The 21284-nt window shown below is 36.9% G+C and overlaps 1 protein-coding gene across 3 annotated transcripts in view; it reads left to right on the forward strand.

Annotated features, from left to right (window-relative positions):
* Positions 1 to 578, forward strand: part of GRB14 (growth factor receptor bound protein 14) — a 112099-nt gene extending 111521 nt beyond the window's left edge. For all 3 annotated transcript variants that reach the window (XM_032409246.1, XM_032409247.1, XM_032409249.1), the window contains one exon: positions 351 to 578. In XM_032409246.1, coding sequence (XP_032265137.1) covers positions 351 to 497 — 147 coding nt within the window. In that variant the 3' untranslated portion in view covers positions 498 to 578. The remainder of the gene's footprint in view (positions 1 to 350) is intronic.
* The last annotated feature ends 20706 nt before the right edge of the window (positions 579 to 21284 follow it).

Here is a 21284-nt window from a genome sequence, read left to right on the forward strand (position 1 = left end):
ATTTCTGTGGGACCATTAAAATCTTTTGTTTACTTTTACACTGAATAGTGCAGATTTCTCACTGTTGATTCACAATAGTCATACTATTCTAACTACAGAACGTTGGGAGAATTTGAGGTATAGAAAGTAGAGCCCCCTGTGGATCCTAGGGTCAGCTGATATTTCTTCTGTATACAAGTGAAGTTATAGAAAAAAAGTGAACACATCATAAGGTTTTTTTTTTTTTTTTCACTATCTTTAGTTTCATCCACTTGTCCATTTTAGTGTATGAAGACACGGTATGTGATAGAGAACGATTGTCCTTGTGGGTTTTTGTCCTTCTTACCAGTTTGTTGTTTTCCTTCCAATAGGTGGAAGATGATGGTGAACTGTTCCACACCCTGGATGATGGCCACACGAGATTTACAGATCTAATCCAGCTGGTGGAGTTCTATCAACTCAATAAGGGCGTTCTTCCTTGCAAGTTGAAACATTATTGTGCTAGGATTGCTCTTTAGCCAAACCAGAAGTGACTTATTAAACTGTTGAAGAAAAAGGACTCACTACAAAAAAAAAAAAGAAAAGAAAAGAAAAAGAAAGACCATAAACAAGGGAGAAAACGTTGCCATGGTGAAAAGAATCTATTTCACCTACAAGTTACAAAAAATAGCTTGTGCATTGCAGATAAGCAAAGATTTGGATTGACATTACATTCATCATCTAAAATTCATTAGTTAAAATTAAACCTCAGAAAAAATGATTTGGTGTGTTCTTGTGTGATTTTACATAACTATAGTATTTTCGTCAAATATGCATATAAAACATCTTTCTGTCCTCATTTACTAGAGTAGCATTTGAATTCTCAAACACAAAATATGAAAAAAAAACTTGAAGGTTCTGGATGAATTATTTGCAGACTGAATTTCAATTACACTACTTTTTTTGTAACTGAAGAAGAATGATAAAATCTCAAGCTCTCAATTGAAAAAGCTACCCACAACTTGTTAATAAAACTAAAAAGTATTTTGAATTATATATTTTCTGAGTTTATTATAACCTTAAAATCAAATCATATTTCCAAGTATCAACTTAAAATTATTTTGAAATATGTTGGGTTTTTTTAAGGATGACTTTTATTAGGTTGTTAAATTATTAACTATACTCTAATATTTACACTGTTACCTATTAGTGGCACATTATTGATTGCATTTTATTTCATTCTTTTAAAGATTAACTGGAACCATCTTTTCAAAGAAAATGATCAAGATATAGAAGGGCTTTATATAATTTGCACATGGCTTCTTGTGGCCTGTAATCTATGACGGTTGTCACCTTAATATTTTACATTTGCCCCCTGTTGTAACTTTCAGAAAGCTCTTTAGATCCTTTCACTACTCAATCATGAACCTGATCAAAATTGGTGAGATTAAAGATTCAACATTTATAAAATTCCTAGTAGGCAAATTTGTGCTATTCTCTTTGCCTAACCCCTTTTCAGTTTCTTACCTGGGCAACATCAATATGGAAACCAAAGGTTTTAAAAACTCAAAACACTCACCTCCCGTATCACCTCTCTGAGACCATCTGGGAAGTTTTTGTTGGGATTCGGTGACTCTTTTTTTCCCCCTACTTTTTGTGGGATGGCTATTCACAGTTTAAGAAAAGAAAAACATCAAATTAAAATCATTTGAAATATGCCTATCTCCTCTAATTGATCCTCTAACAACACTGGGAAAGTTAGGAAGATTTTTTATTAAAACATTTCAAAAATGCATACTTTGGTTTTACATAAAGGTTATACATTTTTGGCAACAAAGCATCTGAAAACATTCATGAAGTGCTACTAAACCAATCATTACTGAAGAAAATATTGGTGGAATATAAAAAAATATTCAGTTTACTTTCAGCCAAGGCAAACCTAATTCTTAAAACACTGAAACTTAGAACATGAACCGGATGTTATAAAATATCCATCTGGTGTCCACAAGGGCTCGGAAGACACACAGGACCTCCATCCACATGGGAGGGCGAGAGGTAAACACACTGGCCCTTTCAACCTTTCAGAATAGCCCTGAGTATTTCTGACTTATTTCCAATTTATAAAAATAGTTTGTGTTTTGAATTGAAATGCATTTTCTCATTGTGCACCCAGTTTAAATTGACACTATCAGGAATGTCATATTTTAAATACTAGACTCGTAAATTGACCAATCTGTGCTTGTCTTTGTTATTTGTGTCTCTGACTTCATTCACAATCTAAATTTATTATTTTGGAGCCCAGATGTTGTATGTAATTGCTTACTTTAATCTTAAAGCATGAGTCAAGCAAAATTACTGAGGAAAGGTAGACATTATCCTTCATGATTCCTTCTGATAAATAGGGTTTTGAATGTGTATGTTTGCGTGTACACGTGTGTAAATCTGATATGAAATTAAACCTGAAAATATCAGACACACTCAGCATTAGTACAGTATTAAAATGGATTTCCAAGAAAAATGTGAATTATCTTTGGATTATTTTTCATTTGATTTAGCCAAGTTCTACTATCTTATACCATTTTGGATAAGGATTAAGACATATCAGTTCATATTTTCTTCTGTTTTCTTTTCATATATTGGAATTAGTATGCTCCACTCTCCTAGAAGGAAACTCTGCAGACTGTCTGGCCTATGTTGTTTTTAATTTCCTTATGTGGAAGAATTAAGTAATTATTTTGAAAACCTTCAGGAAACCCAGTCACACAAGATAAAATTTTTAGGAGTGTTTCAATTCAGAATAACTACTTGTGTCACATGTATAATGGTGTAATCTCTGACTGATCGGAGCACATGAGATGGGGATTTTTGTGCTAACTTTGTCTTAGGGTGGTCAACATCAGTTAACCAGTGTCTCACGCGGTCTCTAGCTTCCCATCACCAGCAACGCCCACTCTTCATGGGAGTTGTATTATGATAATGGCGTTCGGCTGTTCCGTGGATTATGACTTCTCTGAAAAGGAAAGTTTGTCCTTGCTGGTGGTTACAGCTTGGTGCTTTAATCCCTGGCTCCTCTGTTTAGAAAGCTGTCTTCTCTCTTGCCAGGCATGGTTAAGCTTTCCTGTGCCTTGGATCTGTCTCGCAGCCCAGTGAAATTTCTGGACCCCCTTCACATAATGTCTTTTAACGCATAAAATAAGTAGAATTGCAAAGCAAATTAGTGATAGAAACATAACTACAATGTTACCTGTACCCCAGCTGGAAACGCTGCTGTGCAGTGACCGGCCGTGTCTCCCGGCTCTGTAAGGCCTCCAGTCTTCTGTCTTGTGTCCTCTAGAGAACACAGTGGGTGATCCTCAGTCAGTGTTACCCTCACGAGTGGGGCACAGGATAGTTTGCTTGAGATGCAGGGTTCTTGTAACACTGAACATTCAGCCAGATGGTCATCCCTGCCTCTCGTGGGAAGGACCACCTCCTACCGGCCCTGGCTGCCACATTTTTGCTATCTGGGACGATGCTTGCAACCCAGGCACTTTCGCGTTGTCTCTAATTGCATACACCACAGGCCACAAATTATAGATGTGAACCAGAGAAGAGCCAGACTTTTGGGTGAGCACGTAATTGTCCTCACCCAGTTCATTGCAGAGATGCCCCAACTTGAGAAAGGTATCCAAGTGAATTTCTAACCAGCCTCTCTGTGGTTGGGAGGCCAGGTGGCGAACCCTTTGCTGTGTCAGTTTCCTCCGTAATTATAAAAAATTCACCACTTCTTAATTCAACCCCACATAATACATGAGGTAATAGAAACTAGAGTTAAGATCATAGCCATGAAGTCCTACTTTTTGGATTTGAATTCCAGCCCAGTACATAGTAGCTACATAGCCTTGGTCAAATCCACTTCTTCATTTCCATAGAGGGGATCACCATTATCATTGCCATCACTTCTTACGTTATATCATTCATGGAAAGTGCATAGCTGTCTTACTCTGTCTAGAATCTTAACTGATCTATTTTTTATCACATGAGTGACTGTACATTTAGGTACTCCGCCTTCCTGGAATATTGTCCTTTCCACTCCTGGGTGCCTTCGCTCTGCCACCACTTCTTTGTCCCTCCTGCCAAGAATATTACTGTGCACAGTATATATTGTGACTCTGCCCTGGCTTTAGTCCTTGTGAGACTGCGCTACTGGAAGCAGCCATGGTTACAGTATTGGGGGGGTGCCCAGCCCATTCATAGCGACTCTGTGGACAACTATCCCCACCTGCACCAGAACTTATGGACTCCCATGCTTTCCGCCACTTGGCTGATTGAAAATAGAAAGTGAGATTTGGGGGTTCTTACACTTTCCATCTCTTTCCCACCAAATAACAGGGATTGATAGGATGGGAAATAGAGAAGATTGAAAACCCTCTTTAGAGACCCTGCCCGGACAACGCAGGAAATGGGCTAATGCACAGCCGAGTGGAGGAGGATGAAAAGACTCCTAGGTGATTGGTGCATCCCTGAGAAATTAATAAAGTTTAACTGAATGAATGTGTCCCTACTTGTACACCCGTGGATTCTGCTGCCCTCAGAAGCTCTTGTCATGTTAGCCATCTGATTAGGAGCTGAAAATGGTGTTCTTACCCTGTGTGCTCGTCAAGTTCACTTCAGCATGTATTGAGTGCCTATTATGTGAAAGGCACTTTTGAGATGCAAAATAGAATAGAGTATAGCTATACAAGTATCAGTCCTAGAAGCCAGGCTGGGTAAGTGTTATACTGTTAGTACAATGGGAGAGAGACACTAGTTAAACTTGCTGAAAAATGGGATGGGTACGGTGGGGCCTGGGGCTTGTAGGAGTTAACATTTGCGAAACCTGTGAGCAAGAACTGTGCGGGACCAGCAAAGGGGGAATGGCAACGCCAGGCAGCTTGACAAGGGCACAGACTGAATTTAAGAGTTTTTTTCAAGATTTTAAGTAATCTCTACACCCAATGTGGGGCTTGAACTCACAACCCTGAGATCAAGAGTCACCTGCTCTACCAACTGAACCCAACTGGGTACTCCTGAATTTAAAAGTTTTTTAGCTGGGGCACCCACGTGGCTCAGTTGGTTAAGCAGCTGCCTTCATAGCAAGTCATGATCTCAGGGTCCTGGTATTGAGACCTGTGTAGGGCTCCCAGCTCAGTGCTCTCTTCCCCTGCCCCTCTCCCCACTCACACATGCACACTCTCTCTTTCTCTCTCATAAATAAAAAATTAAAAAATCTTTTTTAAAAAAGTTACAATTTCAACAGATGTCATTGGAATTCTTAGAGAAAGACTTATTTTATTTAGATCATCTTTTTATAGGAAGGTGAGGCCTAAAGACTCCATGCTGAAAGAAATAGGTAAGTACCAAGAACTCCATTTGGCATAGGAAGTTCAGAATTTAGGCATGAAAGCCGAGAGAGGAGGCAGTGAGAGAATGAATCAAGGGACTAATGAGACAGTGGGAGGCTGGAAGCTGAGGAGAAAAACAGCCATTGAAAATTCCAGAGACCAGGTGGCAAAAAGACATCCAAGAACGTAAATACTGAGTACATATTTTTTAGGATTTTGCTCTGTGTTTCTACAGTTTTACCACTTTCATCTTCCCAAACCTGACGTGAAGTTTCCATACATACACATGTTTTGGAAGAGTGCCGTGGAAAGTCCAAAGGAAGGACCGTGCTCCACACCAGGGTTCAGGTGGCATGTGAAGGTGGGCTACCACTAAAATCTCAGCAGAAACAGGAAAGTCAAACGATAGGACCACATGACGGAAACTTTGAGTTGGGCATTGGCCTTTTGAGTGGATGTAGTTTGTTTTACAAAAACCGAAAGGCAGGCTGCCCTCAGCCAACAAATAATTTGCACTTTCTATGATCTTTTTTTTTAAGTCACCTTTTGGTTGCTTTAGCATGCACCCTAACTCTCTGGCCTCATCCTTCTTGCACTTCACCATTTCTTCACTTGCTATTACTCAAAATCACTGACCTCCCTCTACCTCACTGAAACAGTAAGGCCACTTAAAAGGGAACTTTTCAGGCCTTTCTTACTTGCTCTTTCACCAACATTGGTGCTTTTAACCACTCTCTCCTCAAATCACTCCCTTCTTTTTGTTTCCACGTGAACAGAATCCTTATATTCTTCCTATCCTTCTGGGTACCTCTTTTTGGTCTTCTTTACAACTCATTTTCCTTTTTGTTCACCCCTTAAATGTTGCTATGCTTAGCTAGGTCCTAGGCTTAATTTCCCTCCCTTCTTATTTTACCCCATCCCTGTAGGCTCTTTCCTTTAATGTCATGGCTTCACATACTGTCTTAGTGGTTTTAAAACCTGTGCCTTCTTTCTGAACTTTAGATCCATATATTCAGTTACTCATTCAACATCTCCATTTATATATCTTATAGTTACATCAAATTCCACATTTCCATGGATCTCTTTATCTTCCCCTCCAAGACCTGGTCCCTACTAGAACTTCACTGTTCGGTAAACATGGCACCACCATTCAATTTTCCAAAACAGTAACCTGGAAGGTATTGAGAGACTGTCACCTTCTATATCCAAAGAACACCAAGTGTTGTAAATGTCACTTGGATCCATGTGCTTCTCTCAACTCCCATTGCCATTACACAAATTGAGGCCACTTTCTTTCCTAGACTACCACAACAGGCTCTTGAATTGCCTTTCTTTCCCTGATCTTTCTCCATACCTATTCTCCTTCCTCAAGTTCATTCTACACTCTACAGTCAGGGTTATCTCTCAAAATTACTGGTCATAGCACTCTACTACTTAAAAGCTTCAATGGCTTCCTATTGCCCTTGGATAAAGCATCCAAACATGGCTATCAGGCTTTTTTTTTTGGCCTTTGCATTTCTAGCATAATCTTTGGCCACTCTGCCTTGCATCCTGTTTTCCAACCAGTCTATTCCCTGGAATAAACTCTATTCTGAAATGTTCTCTTTAGCGTTGGGCTTTTGTAAATAGTGTTCCCTTTATCTTGGACAAGTTCTTGTATCCTTCTCTCCAATTCAGATAACCATTTTCCCCTTTTAGAGCTCGTGTAACAATACCACTTTCTTTAGGACAGTTTTCTTGACTATGGATTAGGTTAGATTACCCAACAGTATATTCCTTCAACTTTTCTGTTAAAATACTCATCAGTCTCTGTTGAATTATTCATTTTTTTCCCTATCAAGTGTAAGTTCCTGGCAAGAAAGGACTCTCTTGCTTTTGGTTGTAGCCTCAGAACTTAGCAAAGTGTCTAAGACTAATATTAAGTGCTCAGCAGAGATTTGTTGAATGAATCAGTACAATGATGAAGGGGAATTGAATATGATGTCAATTTTGGAACTCTTAAATCCAGAGTTGCTGTGACACATTGTGAGGAAATGATTCCGGGCCTTTGGAGATATATATATATATATCTCTATATATATAATCTCTCTCTATATATAATCTATACATATATATAATCTAACGTTGTCTGGAAGTATAAACATACAAGAATAGCAGGAACACTTAGGAAATGGTGAGGTGTTAGTTACTACAACAGATATTAAAACAAAGTGATTAAAATAATTTTTAAATAGATGGATGTGATCATTGTGTAATTGAGCTAATTCAATTTGTTTTTGTTGTTGAGAAGAAGAAAGCTGCTACTTTTCCTATTATTAGTTCAGGAAGCAGAGACCAGCATTGTGAGTATACACGTTTGAGCCTACTCTTACACACTCTATGCTACACTTCTGGGAAAAAAAAAAAGGTGCTAACATTTTGACTATTGAAAGATAGTAAAGCTAGATTATCCAAAGTGGAGAAAAGGAATTTCTGCCTTGCAAGAAGTAGAAATGGCCTAACCAAGGGAGAGAGAGATATAGGTTAGCCTAAACTGAGAAAGGGATGATTGGAGTTTTCCTCAAGGAGCAGAAATGTGTGTTCCTCTTACGGCTCTATGGATGGGTGGGTGAGTGGAGGATGCCTGGGACACTAGACTCTTAAGTATTTTATCTCTGACAGCAGAGACGAGGGTTTCTGTGGCAGAACCTGTATTTGGAAATAGACTTCCCGGAGCCCCAAGGGGCCTTCTGATGGCAGAAGATCCATTTGACAGCAACATTTTTAACTAAAGGATCAAATGGCACTAATCACCAGAGAAAGATCAAGACATGGCCCTCATTGCTTGGAACCATGCCGTGGGTTTCTATAAAGATGAAATTTGTTGCACTCAAATATCATTGAGAAAATCCGTATTTCTTTAAAATGAAAAAAGGAGAGAGAAGCCAGAAAAAGAATCAAGAATATGCGTGGAATTAGAAATTAATGAAGGAACAGTTGATTTTTTTAGGTTTAATGGGACAACTAGCATTTTATAGCTCTCTACTTCACTCTTTATGCCATAATAAATTTTAGATAGTTCAAAAACCTAAACATAAAATATGAAATCATAAAGAACTGGAAAAATTATGAGGGAATATTTTTGTAAAATTATGGTTGTATTTAATCATGATATGAATGCCAGAAATAAAAGAAGCACTGACATATACAAAATTAAAATCTATATAAAAGAAAAGGATACCACCATAAATAAGGCTTAGTAACAAAAAAAATTGGGTAAAACATTGATAACATTGTTAACAAGAAATAAGATTATTATTTCTAGTATATAAAATGTCTTTATATATCAATAAACAAGATATGCATTCCAATGGGAAAAAAGCAAAGAAATGAACAGGTAATTTAAAAAATCGATAGCCAACAAACATATAAAAAGACGTTCAGCCTCATTAGCATTCAGCAACTAAAATTTAAATTTTGATAAGTTATTTCTTTTCCTAATATATTGGTATCAAGTATTGTCAAGGATGTGGGGAGGAAAATTAAACATCCCTACCATGTTACTCAAGTGCTCCATACTTTTCGTAGAAGAGTTAGGCAATATGTATACACTTCTGCATTAAAAAATTGAGATTTAATTTTAGGTGTACAGCATAATGATTTGCTATATATATATATATATTTTGTGAAATAATTCCCATGATAAACTTAGTTAACATTCATCACCACACATGTTGCACTTTTTTTTCTTGCGATGAGAACTTTTAAGATCTACCCTTAGTATTAACTACAGGCATCATACTGTACATTACATTCTCAGGACTTATATATATTTTATAACAAAGTTTGTACCTTTTTGGTCATCTCTACCCATGTCACCCATCCCTCACCCCCCGCCTCTGGCAACCACCAGTTTGTTATCTGTATCTATGAGTTCAGGTTTTTGGTTTTTGGGTTTTTTCTAGATTCTACATGTAAGTGAGATCATATAGTATTTGTCTTTCTCTGTCTGACTTATTTTGTTTAGCATAATGCCCTCAAGGTTCACACATGTTACCACAAATGTCAGGACTTCTTTCTTGTTTATGGATGAATAATACTTGGCAAAATTTATATAAAATAGAAAATGTGAATTCCCCTTTATCTAGAAACTCTATTTCTAGAAGCTTATTCTGAGGAGAAAATCTGTCATGTAATACATCAACATGTACTCATCAATTCATTTGTTCCTCTGTTCACTTATTCATTCATGCAACAGATACTTTGCTAGTGCCCCCTATATGCTTGATTATGAACTTATGTTCATGAAAGAAACAGTCACTGATCTTGTGGAGCTTATGTTCTGGTGGAGAATACAGACAAAAACCAAGAAAGCCAATTTAAAAAATGGTTCCAAGTTATTTGTAAGGAACTATTCACAAGAACAAGAGAATGGGTAATGTGCATTAGATAAGATGGCAGAGAAGACCTCTCTAGGGAAGTGTCATTTAAGGAGAGACAAACAATTAAAAAGTAGCCATGTGAGAATCCTGTGGATGAAGAGCTTTCCAAGCAGTGAAGAGAACATGTGCGAAAGCCTGAGGCAAAATATAACACAACGTGTTTGAGGAACACAATGCTTGAACATGGTGGGTAAGGGGAGAGTAGAACAGATAGCAGAGGGACAGGTACCATTTCGACCATACAGGCCCTTTTAAACCAAGGAAAGGGATTTGGATTTTATTCTAAGGGTATGTGGATAATGGATTGGAAGTGGAAAAGAGTAACCCCCGTTTACTGAAGTGTCATTTATATTGTGAAAAATTGTAAACAAGAAATACCTAGGGGATTGGTCGTAATCATCATAATGAATGATCACATATGTGTATTCATTGATATGGAAAAAACCTCCACAATTTTTGAGAAAAAGCATGTGTGTATGTGTGTGTTTGTGTATGTGTGTGTTTGTGTATGCGTGTGCACATGCACACATGCTAGAAGGATGTTCACAAAATGATAATAGCTGACACTGCTATGCCTATAATATAAAAGTAGTGAGATTTTTAGGTGGCTTTATGTTTGGCTTTATTTTTTTTCTTTATAATTTGTAATGAGTGGGTATACTTGTTATAATAACAAAACTAAATCTCTTTGCACTTTAGAGAAAAAAAAGGTTTATCTGCATGGGGGAAGTTACTTAAGTCATTTTATACTCTCTACTTTTTTAAGTTTGCCCACTTCAATGGTTTGTCACTTCTTAATGTGAACTGGCATTCTTGTCTAGTAGGATACACATGTGGATCACGAGGTGTCTGTCCAATCTAGTGTTTGAATCTGAGCATGTTCCTCGTCTGCCAGAACATGTGGGTTTGTTATTTCCCATTAATTCTCAATGAACAACGAACATACATCTTGGCAGATGCCTGCCATTCCCTTAAGGAAAGAAGAGAAATTTACATTCAGGCTCTCTCACCAGGCTGTGGTCTTTGTAACTCAGAGGTATTTTGAGTTTTTGAGAATTTTCATTAAAAGAGACCTATTTTTATCTTCCAAGTCTAGGCTAGCTTTCAGCTTTTATCCTGAAGGACAAGTAAAGATCACAAAATGGCTTCGGCATCAGACAGCCAGTCCTCTTCCAGAAGCATTATCCCAGACACACAGGAATTCCACCTTGGTCCTTGGGAGTCTGCAGGTTGTTTGAGCATGTTTTCTGAAAGGACATTACTTTTTCGTTGTTGTTGCGGTACATTCTAACATCGTGACATTTTACTACAGTAAAGAGAAATAACTTACTTGGATTTGCGAGCTCCCTGGTTAATTTTCAGTCTTTTCCCCAAATGGAAAACAGTAGTCCCCCCTCCTTTAAGTTCTAGATCCTGTCTCTCCTGCTCTTATCAGTTTATAACCCCATCTCTATAATATCTTTTCCTTGGTTTTCATAGAAAATAGCTTAGCCTTAGCCTTTCTTGCCCTTACATCTCTTACCTTCTTGGTTCTTCTCAAAACTGTTCTTTACTCTAGGTCACAATTACTAACTTAAAGTTATTAAATCATAGGTTCCAAGGGAATACCCAAACTCTTTGTGCACTAACTTAATTCTTAAAATCATCCACAAAGCTTCTGGTTGATTGAAGGCTTAGTCGTGGCATTTAGGGGGATGATGATGAAAATAATGATGATGATTGATTAAATATCATTGGACTGCTGAAAGCACAGCTGACTACTCCCTGCACAACCATGATTTCCCCAGAACCTATGGGTATGCGTACCTAAACTTCAAAGAAATCACATAAGTAACATGTCTTCATTAAAGAAAAATTAGACAAAAGTGGTGGGGGGGGAGAAAAATCACCTGTGATTTTACTACCACGAATACAATAATTCTAACACATTGATATGCAGAGTGAGAATAATTTATATATTGCCTTTGAGTGTTTCACACTAGTTATCTTCCACCCATTTAATCTCATTTTTTCCTGGGCATCTGACTTTTATTTATATGTAGTCATAAATTATTTATGTCTTATATGCACTGCCTGAAGATTTGAAGAAATTAAGAAAATAATTTTTTTAATGACTTGATGATTGCATTTGGAAAGTAACATAATGCAAAACAATTATTTAAAGAATTTGTTCCACTGATAAAGTTGAACCTCTTCTCCATGTTGCCCCCAATAGGATGTCCAAAATAGTTCATATTCTGCATTCTGTATGGAATTCCATCAATTCCGTGGAGCATCGAGAGAATACGAGATTCTATCTCTTAGTGCAGTGTTCCTCCAAGTGTGGTTTGTGAACAAACTGCACTAGAAACTTCTCAAAGATTCTGAGGTAGCTCTGCAATGGAGCCCAGAAATCTGCATCTGTAATAAGCAATCCACATGATTCTGATGCTTATTAAACATGAGAACCACTGTCTTAGTGCACTTGACCATTCTGACCAATGCTAGTCTTTGTCAAATGTTCCACTGTTTTCAAAATTTCAGCAGCAAGGCAATTTACCACGTTCTCTTTAGTATAAAATGACAATATTGATATTTACTCATCATATGACCAGTGGAGATATTTTCTCCTCTCACTATGTTTCAGTTTGTCTTCTTTCAAACTCATAGTGGGAAGGAGCTTCATCGGTCACTTTAACTCAGAATATACAGCATGATTCTCATGGATTATTGAATTTCAAGCTTTTAAAAATCAGAAACATGACGCACTAAATGTAATGGATATATAGGCTAATCCAAATAACATAACATTTAATGCTAACATTAAAGAAAGACATAATTATGTAAAACCTGCTGATTTTTTTTTTCTAATCTTGTACTAAAAATCCAAAGACTCTGGACAATGTCAAAGGACAGCCAGTGGATGTCACCAGTGCGCCATGGATTTGTAGAACCAAGTCTGGTGTTTGCTGTTACCTCTAAGAAATAACTGCAGCTGGTGGTCTTATACCTTCATAACATCCAATATTTTTTCCTTTCCTTATAAATTATTGACTGATTCTGTACCAATTAGTTCTACCAGTTGGTAGGTTTGTTATCAAGTTAAGCTTCAAGACAAGAACCTGGACTCAAATGATTAAAAATTTAGAGGCAGTTGATTAAATATGCAGATAGTCTGTGAAGCTACTTCTTGAAACCATTATATTGTCTTTTAATACTAATGATTTGTATAATTAATAAAAAAACAAGCTTGAAAGCATTAAAGAAAGAAGTGAGACATTAAAGGGAATCGGGTTAAATGCCAAGAAGTGAGAATATAATTTGATCAGGACACATTTACCCTATACGTTAGTTCTAGCTCTTTTGTTTTTCTAATAAGTTTCCCTTTTTAGCAAAGACTATGTATAGAATTATACAATTGTTTTGGAAATTATGTGTTGGATGAGTAAGTGGTCTGAGGGCTAATTAAATACATTTTGCAAATTGTATACTTTTTCTTCCAATTAAAAATCTTAATTACTTCAGTGAATTTTCCAATTTGAAGGTTTGTTGTGAAGTGTAAGCAGTGAAGCGTAGATGTCCAGATCAAATTGGGACTGCTGTTGAGATCCCCTGGCTTATAATAAAGCAATTTTTAGTTAATTATAAAATTATGAAATTGCCCTAGCAACTCTGACCCCTAAATTCATGTTTTCAAAATGCATTTTTCTCCAGATCATGGATCCTTCTTGGATATGAGCACAAACTTGGAGTCAGTCCGGGTCTTTCCATTGTGTGCTAGCAGAAAAGACATTTAAACTCTGCATACTTACTGTTTTCTTAGCTATGTCACAGGGCAAATCAAACAATATCAGGAATAACTATGATTTGGTGGGCTCTGCTAAGTGTCAGGCAATCTCATAGGCTCTTTTCGTGGTTTGCCTCATTTAAATGGTTGAAAAAAACCTAGGTGGGAAGTTATGCTACTCTGATGTCACAGAAGAGAAAGCAGAAAAGTAAAGTCCTGGAGCTGGCTTTCAAACCACAGAGGGTCTGACTCAGGCCTAAGAGCTTTTGCAATAGGGCTCTTTTCAGCAGATGCTGCTGTCGCCATGCTTTCTAAGGCCTGGGGTTGCCCAGGCATTGCACTAAGTATGTTCCATCGGTTGACTGAAGTGTGAGGGCCACTGATGCCGAAGGACGATGTCGCTAACCCTAACCCTAACCCTTTGAAGTACCCCCGTAGGATTGAATCTAGTTACTTGTCTTTTGGAGACTATGAGGTCAGAGCCATGCAGAGCATTCGTGTTTATTGTTTAACTTTGGTGCATTAACATAAAAGCCCGGAAACTGAAGAAGAGATTTTCAGTCTTAAGTTAGAGATGGAAAAATCATGGTGAATACGAACAGTAGTCTCAAGCCCATTTCAGGAGTCTGCATTTAACTCTGGGATTGATCAGTCCTTGTGGTAGCCCTGGACACCGCCTGTACGTGGCTGGTTACCAGTCCTCCCTCTGCTGGAGACAGTTTTCTGAAGATTACTTATGTCACTCCAGTTTTCGCTTGGTTATGTGCTCCCACATCATCCTAAACTCAGCGTGACACTATTATGGGTAAACACTGGAGGGGAATAAAATAGCAATTGTAAAATGATTCAAAATAGGTTAAATGATTTAGAAACTGAGGTTCTGGATTTGTAGACGTATGTATGGATGTATGGATGGGTAAGTATGTTGGTGATATAATTTGTGTTCTGTTTCTTCATACTTCAGGGTTCTTTTGTTTGTTTGTTTTTGTCCAGGATTCTGATAAAACGATTTCACTTTGCAGTTGCCTTTGTGGGTTGCTTTTCCCTTGCTATTTAATGGTTATATCTATCGATCTCTATCACTATCTCTCTGTCTCTCCCTTTTTCATACCAGACTATAAGTCCTTTGTGGAGAGGATCCCTGTCATGGATGTTTCAGTTGGGAGGGACCGTTGGGAGGCAGTACATACACGGGGGGCCGGGGATGGGGAATGAAAAGACCACACATTTTTGGCACAGAAAGACGGAAGGTTCAAGTCCACTTAACAGCTCTCTGGCTTTGGAACAAATAACTTCTCTGTACTTCACTTTCCTTTTACAAAAGGAATTACCAAAATGATTGAGATAAATATGTAAATCATAGGACCTGGCACAAAATAGCTCAACGAATACTATTTTTTTTCTATTCTTTCTTTTTCTTTTTTCTTTTTTTGAGAGAGAGAGAGAGAGAGAGAGGCAGGGAAGAGAGAGAGAATCTTGAGTAGGCTACACACCCAGTGCAGAGCCGGACACGGGGCTCCATCTCACAGCCCTGAGATCCTGACCTGAGCCAAAATCAAGAGTCAAACGTTTAACCGACTGAGCCACCCAGGCGCCCCTCAATGAATACTACTTAAAAAAAGACTATTTCTAAAATTCTTTTCTTTCCCCTTTCTCTATGTGAACATAATAATCATTCAATAAGGTTTGGCTGAAAGGATACATGGCTGCTACTGTTTGAATCACCTTGAAGCCCATTCCTTGATGATTATTTCATTCCTTAGCATAATCTCCTAATGCACTACCTTCCAGATTGTTTTAAATGTGGACCTGTTGTTGTCAAAACCTCTCTGGGTTCTACTTTGGCTGATCATTGTCTGTTTGGGGCAGGCTCTCATGACCTCTTTTTCCTATCTATTCCCCTAGAAGTAGACTTTTATTCTCACCCAAGGCCTCCTTCACTTATTCACAATCTTGCTGTACTTCAAAGCACAACTTGAAATATGCCATTTTATGAACGCTTCCAAGAGAAAAACATTCGATTCTCACAGCACGCAGTTCTCTCAAAATTTTACATTTCTGAGGATACGTTGAAGTGGGCTTTGTAAAATTAGCATGCATTTGAAACAAACTATACAGTCCTCATGAGTAGGGAATGTATTTCATATATTACTTCCTATCATCTTGACACTACCTAGTAAGGTAGGCATTCAAATATTAGCTGATTTGAATAAGAGATACATTTCCAACCAAACCATATCAGAAAGAAAGAATATAAAATAATCTTTCAGGATTTTAGAAAAAAGAATTTCTATCTCCATCTTCACCAGTACCTCTTTATTTTTTGTATGTAAGGAAATTTCCAAAGGTTTTTTTTCCCCCCCCCCCTTTGGCCATAATTGTTTTTTTCTACCTTTGACTCACCTACTTAACATTTACTGATCACCTCCCATGTTTTAGATACTTTTCTAGGTGTTCAGGAAATGAAACATAAAAAAAGACAAGGTCCTTGACCTCAAAGAACACATGAAAAATGAGAAGGACAAATCAGTAACAAATAAGTATAACGCTTTGGTTGGTGCAGAGACAGAACTCAGAGGTATTGTGGGAGCACCCCAGGGCAAATTCAACCTGCTTTTGGCTGTCACTCTTTTCAAAATAGAATATTCTTATCCCACAGCTTGCCCATGAAGATTTTTAATGGCCCCACACTCGTTCTGTTATTGCCATACCTCTCTTTCTTGTTGCATTGAACACTTTCCTATTCCATGTTGGAAATTACACACATTGCATAAGTTTGGGTGGGCGTGTATGTGTACACATATGTATTTCATTCACGGGCCTTCTTCATTCTGTGCATAAAATTACTCTCTAGGTTTCCTTTTATAGCAATATTGATAATATATAATATATTCCTATGGCATTTGCTTATTATCTTTCAAAGTCATCAAGAATTTGGGCAAGATCTATTCTGACTGTCGACATCTATAAAGACAACATCATAATATATTTCTATATAATTTGACACTTTTCAAAGCATTTTTTTTACGGACATGTGAGCCTTGGGAGTAATGTGCTCCAGGAAAAATGTGCCATGTTCATAGCAGAGTACAACGGACAGAATATTCGGCAAATGCCACACGTGGCAATTCTTCCCATTCAAAGGCAGTCCAAAATGTTTAAGTAATTCTTGTCATGTCAGAGAGTGCAAATGTTCTTCAGGTATGGTTGGTTGATTTTATAAATGAGTTTTTCCACTTTCCAAAGTTACGTCAACAGACATTTCATTAAATTATATTTAAAGATTTGACAAGACAGGTCCTGTAGAAAACACGTTAGCTCTCGTCACACTATGATTGGTCTAAGTGTGGTAGAGCCTGAAAGGGTGGGCTTAATCAGCATGAACATTTGCAGAAAGTAATGAAATTTAATAATAAATAATTCCAAGAGGCCTCGTTAAGCTGGAACATTATTATCAAACTGAATATACATGTTGACAGCTATGCCAATAAATTTGAGAGCTGTGAACATTTACTACGTAAAATAATGAAGCTCCTTTAAAAGGCTTTGCTGCTCTTGTTCTGGGAAAAGGATTATTCGCTGACTTTGTTTTCTTTCTTTGTCAAAAAGGGAAAAATGAAGGGAAAAAAAACTTTTGGGTTTGCTGTCAGAGACATGACTGCAAAGAAATGCAGTAGGTCTAAAGGAACTGCAAGAAAAAAAAATTCCTAGAGAAATTTATCATATTATCTCTGCATCAAAATTAAAACTACAGATCTAGCTGACCATAGCCATTTCCTTGAGCTTTTACATCTTATCAAATTGAGATAGTGCTTTTGGATTTGGGTTATGAATAGGAATATAAGAAGATTACTTAATCCCTAGATCTTGATTCTGAATGCAGAATTGAACACAAACTCATTATAGTTGCTGCATTGAACTTAATAATATTATGAGCCAATAATTAAATACTATGGTTGAGGAAGATTATGTTATTTTTGCAACTACCAATAGTTTTTACAAAAGATAAAGGAAGCAGACAAGCTCTGTTAGATTTGTTTAGAATTTCTTGTTACAGAACATGGATACATTTTGCCATTAAATTGCCTTGGACATAAAATTATCTAGTATGCAACTTCCATAGAGAACTGCCAGCATAGATGATTACAATTTAATGATGGCCAGAAGAGAATCAAATATATTATAGGAGCTATAGTATAATAAAGAAATTTGGTAAAGAGACTCATCCTCATGAGATTAATTTTAGGTGTAATTGCACAAACCTCTAGCATCAATTGAAGATAACAAAATCCCCTTAGAAGATTTTAAAAAATCTGCACAAAGTGTTTCTGGAACGTCAACAAATGTTCATTTTCTTGTACTGGATCCAATCAACAGAAGTAAAAGAATGAAAACGAATTACTCTTCTTTGATTATTGTGTTTTCTCACAAAGATATTAAATCACAGAAGACCTAGCACCTATGTGTCAATTGTGGTCACCAGCAAAATAAAAGATAGCTGGCTTGAATTGTCTTGAAAAGCAAAAAAGTCCTGAATGTGCATGTCCTGTGTTTCTGATTCAGGACATCTTGCACATATGACACTGAAGTCTACACTAAAAGCATTAGGCTAAAACTTTTTCTCCCAATTTCTGTATGTCAACCAAATATTTGAATCTATTAAGGGATACTTTTAGGTAGGGCTTGGGAAGTCTGCTCCTCTGTACTTCTCACTCCTCTTTCCAACCTTGCATTGACTGTCCTTCCTGGATGACCTCTCTAGCTCCCAGCCTTGACCATGGCCCACAACTTGGTACCTATTACCAGCGGTCACCAATATTCAATTTCCTCCCCCTCCAGGCACGTGAAAGACAAACGCCTGGGGTTCCTCGACCCTGTAACTTTTTCTGGCCAAAAGATGGGGTGATGATGAAAAGCTTGTGTGCCTTTCTCGTTTGCTGTTGACCCATCAATGGGACCGAAAAGGTTACATCTTCCAGAAAGTTCAGCTAAGAAATGGTGAAGTCTCTATCGCCAGAGTTCCTGGGTGAAAAAGAACCCTCCACCAATCTGCTTTGCGTGTGTAACATGAGAAAGAAACCCTTGTATGTTAAACCAATTAGACTTTTGAAATTGTTTTGGAGTTGTTCTCTACTAAGCCAAACGTAGCCCAAACAAATTAATAAATGCTCTGACACAGGGTATTTCTCATTCCCATTCTTCCTATCAAAACTTTCTGCATCTTAGCTGGTTGTCCTGTTAGATTAGAAAGGTGTTAAAAAAAATACCATATGTATGAAAATATTAATATCTACAGCTACCCCTTGATGGTAGGAAAGAAGGCAATGAGAGGACAAGGACAAGGGTGATCAGAAGTAACAGCATTCTTACCCAAGGAAATAACTTGGTAGTGTATCAGAGCTCCGTGGCTGCCTGGAGGGAGTGAGAGCCCTCTTGATTTCTCCTTGCAGTTCTAACAAAACTCTTCGTGCTTCCAGATCACTAAATCTTCCACTAGTTTATGTCTGCGTAAGCTCAGGACTCAGTTGCTTCTTAAATGTAGACATTTTAAGTTGTTTAAAGTAAAATTGATTCCAATATTAATGTGAAAAATAACAATAACTTAAGTTCAGGAAGGTAAACTTGGTGTGAAATGAGATATGACATTAACTCTTTGAGTGTGTAAGAAGCCGAAATATTACCTGGCCCCTCCTCACAGTTTTATTTTTCCATGGCAGACAACACCCCCTTCCCAAATTAATAAATAATATTTTGTCATGCTAGCCTCATACTATTTTTTAAAGAAATAAAACATTATAGTTCCTTCCTTCTTTCCCCAAAAGTAATTACATTCACAAATTTTATGTGTATTTTTTATACTTTTATTACATATGTAACCATAAACAAGATATGCTATTTTCTGCTTATGTGTTTGAAAAAATTACATAATGCTATCAACCTATACATATTGTTCGATAACTTGCCTTTTTTGAAAAAAACCCAAACATTATATTTTGAGGTCTTCCATGTTGATCAATCTATCATCTGTCTATTATCTATCCATGTATCTATCTATGTATCTATCTATCTATCATCTATCTATCATCTTTCTATCATCTATCTGTCATCTATCTATCTATCTATCATCATCATCATCTATCTACCTCTCATTTATACCTCATTTTATCTAGGTGTGTGTGTGTATTTCATTTGTGCTGCTTCTTAGGTTTATACCAAAGTTCATCCATTTCTTTATATGTTATTTTTTGGGTTGTTTCAAAGTTTGCACTATTACAGTTAATGCCGTAAAAATACTTTAAGTTGTATTTCCTTATGAAAGCTTTGCTTGTGTTGTTTACATTGTTGTTAGATATATACCAAAGAATTGAATTGCAGGATTTTAAATTATGTACATTTTCTTTATTCCAAGGTACTGCCAAAATTCTTTCATAATTGATCCTAATGATTTATACCCCTACCAGCAATTAATGAGTTACCTAAGTCCTCACCAGCACTAAGTGTTACAGACTTAATTTTTGTTTTAGCCACTCTGATTGGTGTGAAGTAGTATTTTAATAACATTAATACATGTAAATATCTTTCCACAGGATTGTGTTAACTGACCATTCAAATTTTCTCTTTTAGTGTTTGTTCACATATTTAGCTCATTTTACTATTTGTTTGTGTTTTTATCACATGTGAGAGTTACTTTATTATTTTTTTTTTAAGTTTTCTTGATTCTAATGCCTTGTATTTCTAATGTCTTCTCCCAGTGTGTGGTTTGTCTATATCCTTTGTTTATGGTATCCTTAGTGCACAGAGATATCAATTTTGATATGGCAAAATTAATTTATCTATTCTTTCATAACTCCTGATTGTTTAACATCTGAAGGCCAGAAATATTCCTATTTTTTATATATAAGTTTTAATTCTCTTGGAATTTATATCTGTGTATATTGTTCAGTTAAGAGTGTGATTTTTATTTTTATTATTATTGTTTCATAAGTGAAACTAATGTCCAGATGTCATTTCAAGAATAGTCTGTTCTTTGATGATGTGTTTTCAATGCCTATTTTACCGTTTAACAAGTTCACCTATATGCACACTTCTGTTTCTGAGATTCTTACTCAGTTCCATTGATCAATCTGCCCTTTTCTACTCTATAATCACATTGTATGAATTACCATGGCTTTATATAAAAATCTTTATTTCTAGTGGAGCAGGACCTCTTTGTTCTTTGCTTTTTCTCCCCACCAAACATGTCTGGCTAGTTTTAGAACTTTATTTCCTTTTATGGATTTAAAAATCTGTTTGTCAAAGTGTATGAAAAATCCTACTGTGCTTTTGATTGGAATTGCATTGAATTTATAGATGCCCGTGGCATTTTGACTGTGTCTATATAATACTAATATATGAAAATAACGAATTGGTACCCACCCTAGCCTCTAATGCTGAGCCACAAATAGCATGTATACATCACTTCCGAATCTAATGGGACTCTCAAGAGACGTGAACCTGTTTTGGAGGTACTTTAGAAAGAAGAGCAGGTGGTGTTTAAAAATGGAAAAGAATTCGGAGAGGATTCAATTTTAAAAACAGAAATAGGGAATGAGCAAAAAAATGTAACCATGGCAGGGAATGAAATGACATCTTATCAGCTCTGTGGATGGGGCGAAGGGGATACTGGGAGGAAATCACATGAGAATGCTAGTTGCAGTGTTTGACTCCTCAATGTCCTGAAATTGGAAACTTTTCGAGTATGTTTCAAAGTGCTAACCCTTTCCGGCAAATAACAAA

Source organism: Phoca vitulina, unplaced genomic scaffold (genome assembly GCF_004348235.1).
Source record: "Phoca vitulina isolate PV1807 unplaced genomic scaffold, GSC_HSeal_1.0 scaffold1, whole genome shotgun sequence".
Lineage (NCBI taxonomy): Eukaryota > Metazoa > Chordata > Mammalia > Carnivora > Phocidae > Phoca > Phoca vitulina.